The sequence below is a fragment of the Solanum pennellii genome, chromosome 12 (assembly GCF_001406875.1).
Source record: "Solanum pennellii chromosome 12, SPENNV200".
Taxonomy (NCBI): domain Eukaryota; kingdom Viridiplantae; phylum Streptophyta; class Magnoliopsida; order Solanales; family Solanaceae; genus Solanum; species Solanum pennellii.
The window spans coordinates 45826772-45832172 of NC_028648.1; the positions used below are offsets into that span (position 1 = coordinate 45826772).

The 5401-nt window shown below is 38.9% G+C and overlaps 1 protein-coding gene across 1 annotated transcript; it reads left to right on the forward strand.

Annotated features, from left to right (window-relative positions):
* The first annotated feature begins 1086 nt into the window (after positions 1–1086).
* On the forward strand, positions 1087–4599 carry LOC107006603. The gene is given in 2 exon segments (XM_027913462.1): positions 1087–4275; positions 4277–4599. Coding segments are annotated over 2 exon segments (3438 nt in total). The 5' UTR covers positions 1087–1101; the 3' UTR covers positions 4541–4599.
* The last annotated feature ends 802 nt before the right edge of the window (positions 4600–5401 follow it).

Sequence of the window (5401 nt, forward strand, 5' to 3'; positions counted from 1 at the left end):
CGATGGAGGATCAGGTGTAGACATATGCCCTCTTTCCACTCTACAAAGCTTGAAAATCAACACTGATAGGATTCGTACCAACAATGTTTGTGTACGGGCATTTGATGGTGCAAAACGGGATACTCTTGGTGAAATATACTTAATTGTTACAATTGGACCAGCGGAGTTTGGAATCACTTTCCAAGTTATAGACATGGACACGTCTTACAATCTGCTTTTGGGTAGGCCGTGGATCCACATGGCTAGAGCTGTGCCATCTACTCTACACCAAGTGGTCAAGTTTGAACATGACAAACAAGAAATCATTGTCCATGGTGAAGATGATCTCCCGATCACCCGAGATCCTTCAATACCATGCATTGAGGCTAAAAGAGGTTGTGAATCCCTCAACTATCAGGCTCTAGAGATAATAACGGTTAATCAGTTCTTAGAAGGAAATCCTATCCTCCAACCTCGTCTGTCCTCTACTTCCGTCATGGTGGTGGCTCAAATGGTACAAAATGGCTATGAACCAGGAAAGGGGTTAGGTTTGTCGTTACAAGGGATTGTGAATCCTATCAGTCCAATGGGTAATCAAGATACATTCGGTTTGGGTTTCAATCCAACTAGATTTGATAGAAAATGGGCAAAAGATCGTAAAAGAAATGCTTGGAATCTGTCGAAGCCGATCCCCCATATTGCTCAATCTTTCATTAAATCTCAGGGTGAACCGTGTCCAGAATTACCAATCCAAAATGATGTGGATGAAATGTGCCAAGGTATCAAGGAAATGTTTTATGAGGTAAATATGACTCAGAGGGGTGAGGGCACTAGTCATATGGATGTGCAGTTTATCGGCCCGAATGTCCAACTCAATAACTGGAAAGCCACTCCTCTCCCTACAAAAAAGGAGTCATGGTAGTTTTGTTTTGCTGTTTTTTATTTTATTTTTCTTGGATTATTCTCAGGGTTGTAATTCAAACATTCTAGTTGTTTCGCTTTATTGTTAACCCTTCTATCCTTTCCCATTCAATGCAATAAAGTTCTAGTCATCTTCTGTGTTCCTACTCTTTCTAATATTTGCCATCTTATTTTCATTTCAGTTACGTTAACTTTAATAATATGACATGCATGTGGAGTTTACAATTAGATCCTAAAAAGTTGTCTGATCTCATAACAATGAATCCTAAGTCTAAGGAATATGATGAAGATGAAGCTGATGAAGAAATTAAAAGGGGTTTGGATCAATTTGAAAATAAGCCTAAACCTAATTTAGGTGAAACAGAGGTGTTTAATTTGGGAACTCCCGAAGAAGTGAAAGAAATAAAGATAAGCATTCATGTCGATCGAACTATTCGAGACGACATAATTCAAGTTTTAATTGAATACAAAGATGTCTTCGCTTGGTCATATGATGACATGCCTGGGTTAAGTGCTGATTTGGTAGTTCACAAACTTCCCATACATCCTGATTTTCCACCTGTCCAGCAAAAGCAGAGAAAATTTAAGGCAGATATGAGCGATAAAATCAAAGAGGAAATCATGAAACAACTGAATGCAAAAGTGATCAGGGTCGTCCAATACACTACTTGGTTGGCTAATGTTGTGCCAGTACCAAAAAAGGATGGAAAGATCAGAGTTTGTGTTGATTATCGAGATTTAAACAAAGCAAGTCCAAAAGACAATTTTCCACTACCCAACATTCATATCTTGGTTGACAATTGTGCTAAACACGAGATTCAATCTTTTGTGGACTGCTACGCCGGATATCACCAAATTCTCATGGATGAAAAAGACGCTGAAAAAACTGCTTTCACTACCCCGTGGGGTACATATTGTTATAGGGTCATGCCATTTGGTCTAAAAAATGCAGGGGCAACCTACATGAGAGCTATGACTACAATATTTCATGACATGATGCATAAAGAAGTTGAGGTATATGTCGATGATGTCATCATTAAGTCTAGAACGCAAATTGACCATGTGCGTGATCTAAGAAAATTTTTCGAAAGGTTGAGAAAGTACAATCTCAAGCTTAATCCGGCTAAATGTGCATTTGGAGTTCCATCTGGCAAGCTTTTGGGTTTTATAGTTAGCCGAAGAGGCATTGAATTAGACCCCTCCAAGATAAAGTCCATTCGAGAATTGCCACCTCCAAAAACCAGAACTGAAGTCATGAGTTTTCTGGGAAGATTAAACTATATCAGCAGATTTATCGCTCAACTCACTACTACATGCGAGCCGATATTCAAGTTATTGAAAAAGGATGCTGCTATTAAATGGACAAGTGAGTGTCAAAATGCTTTTGACAAAATTAAGGAATATTTAGCAAATCCTCCGGTACTGGTCCCCCCAGAGCCTGGTAGGCCTTTGTTTTTATACCTCTCGGTAACGGATAATTCTTTTGGTTGCGTTCTAGGACAACATGACGTCACGGGGAAAAAGGAACAAGCCATCTATTACTTGAGCAAAAAGTTCACATCCTATGAGGCAAAGTACACTCTATTAGAAAAAACATGTTGTGCTTTAACTTGGATCGCCCAAAAATTGAAGCACTATTTTTTGTCCCACACCACTTACCTCATATCCCGAATGGATCCTCTGAAATATATTTTTCAAAAAGCCATGCCGACGGGTAGGTTGGCAAAATGGCAGATTTTGCTTACCGAATTTGATTTTGTGTATGTTACTCGCACCGCCATGAAAACACAAGCATTGGCCGATCATCTGGCAGAGAATCCGATTGACGATGAATACGAACCCTTAAAGACATACTTCCCTGATGAAGAGGTCAACTCTATTGAGGAAGAAAATCCTGATAATGACCCCGTATGGAAATTATATTTTGATGGGGCTGTCAACAAAAACGGAGTGGGAATTGGGGCAGTTCTTATCTCACCAAGTGGTTGTCATTATCCTGCCACAGCACGACTTCGATTCTTTTCTACCAACAACACAACAGAATACGAAGCTTGCATCATGGGTTTGAATATTGCAATAAATCTGGATGTACATGAGCTCTTAGTCTTAGGGGATTCTGACTTGCTCATTCGACAGGCTCGAGGCGAATGGGAAACTCGAGACATTAAGCTCATACCGTACAAACAATGTTTAGAAGATCTCATAAAAAAATTCAAGTCCATTGAATTTAGATATATTCCCAGGTTTCACAACGAGTTGGCTGATGCTTTGGCCACCTTAGCATCAATGCTTCCATACCCAGGTAATGCCTACATTGACCCGTTGGAAATCCAAGTTAGGGATCAACATGGTTATTGCAATATAATTGCGGTAGAGGCAGATAGTGAACCTTGGTATCACGACATCAAAAAGTTTATAAAAGCTAGAGAATATCCACTACATGCTGATAGAGATCAAAAAAGAACTATTAGGCGACTTGCCAATGGGTTCCTCTTAAGTGGCGATATCTTATACAAAAGGACTCCGGATTTGAATTTGTTACGATGTGTGAATAATCAAGAGGCGGAAACAATTATGAATGAGGTACACTCAGGGGTATGTGGCCCACACATGAATGGTTACGTCCTAGCAAAAAAGATTATTCGGGCAGGGTACTATTGGTTGACCATGGAGCGAGATTGCTTCCAATTTGTTCGCAAGTGCCATCAGTGCCAAATTCATAGCGACTTGATTCACTCACCCCCTTTAGAGTTGCATCCTATGTCTGCTCCATGGCCTTTTGTTACATGGGGAATAGACGTTATTGGGCCAATAGAGCCAAAAGCATCTAACGGTCATCGGTTTATTTTAGTTGCCATCGATTACTTTACAAAATGGGTAGAAGCTGTCACATTCAAATCAGTTACCAAGAAAGCGGTGGTGGACTTCGTTCATTCCAACATCATATGTCGTTTTGGCATACCAAAAATAATTATTACAGACAATGCAATGAATCTCAACAGCCACTTGATGAAGGAAGTTTGTGAGCAATTTAAAATTGTTCATCGTCATTCAACCCCTTATCGTCCCAAAGCAAATGGGGCTGTTGAAGCTGCGAATAAGAACATCAAGAAGATTCTTAGGAAAATGGTGCAAGGATCTAGACAGTGGCATGAGAAATTACCCTTCGCTCTCATGGGATATCGCACGACTGTTCGTACGTCAGTCGGTGCAACTCCTTACTTATTGGTTTATGGAACTGAGGCTGTCATACCCGCAGAAGTTGAAATCCCTTCTCTTCGAACCATTGTTGAAGCAGAAATCGAGGATACAGAATGGGTTAAATCGAGGTTACAACAATTAGCACTGATAGAAGAAAAACGATTGACATCAATTTTGTTTTGGTCAATTATATCAGCAGAGGATGGCCCGGGCATATAATAAGAAAGTACGCCCAAGTAATTTTGAAGTGGGTCAACTTGTTGTGAAACGTATCCTTCCCCACCAAGACGAGGCCAAGGGAAAGTTTGCTCCAAATTGGCAAGGCCCTTATGTTATTAAGCAAGTGTTATCCAAAGGAGCTTTGCAATTGGCGGATATGGAGGGAAAGGCAATTGACACAATTGTCAATGCAGATTCGATCAAGAGATACTACATTTAGCACTCCTTCTCATTTTTATGATGAGAAGATAAAAATGTATCCTCTTTTATCTCAAACACCACTGGTCTGGTGCCTTTAAAAAAAACGAAAAAAAAATAAAAGAAAAAAAATTTAAAAAAAAACTAAAAAAATTAAAGGAAAAATAAAACGAAAAAAAAACACGACAAATTCATTGAACTACGTTTGACCTAATTCCTAAAAGGATACGTAGGCAGCCCTTCATTAGGGTTCGGTCTAATCACTCAATAAAATATAATCATGTTCTTCAGTTCTCTAAAGGTTGAGACATTATGTAGGCGAACTATGGAGAAAATGAAGAAGAGAGTGTTGTGAGTGAAAACCCTTATGGGCACTATAAGACGATGGTTAGTTGAGTGACAAATATTAGAATGTTTTATTGGTGAAAAATCATGAAAGGCGCTACTGATCGAATGATGACATTTTGTTTTGACATGAGCGCAATAATGATAAAAGTCAAGGTTATACTGAAAGGTGCAACATTGTTTCCTGAGATTCAGACAACTCGAAAAAGATCAAACGTTTGGTCCAATTGCATGTCATGTTTCAAAGTTGTCACGTACTTTCAGATAAGATTCTTTTCACTCATTTAAACATTTTCTTATTTATCTTCTACTTCTAAAGACATAATTTTTCCTTCATAACCCTTTCATTCGTGTCATATCTGCTTGTGTTTTTTTGAGTTTTTATTTTTCTTTCTCAGCATCAACTCGTGTCAAGTGAGAAAATAAAATTAAATCGACACAATAACCCCTATTTTACTTTTCATGTCTTCACAGGGCACAATAACCCCTGGTTGCATATAGGGCACAATAACCCCTATTTTACTTTTCATGTTTTCAC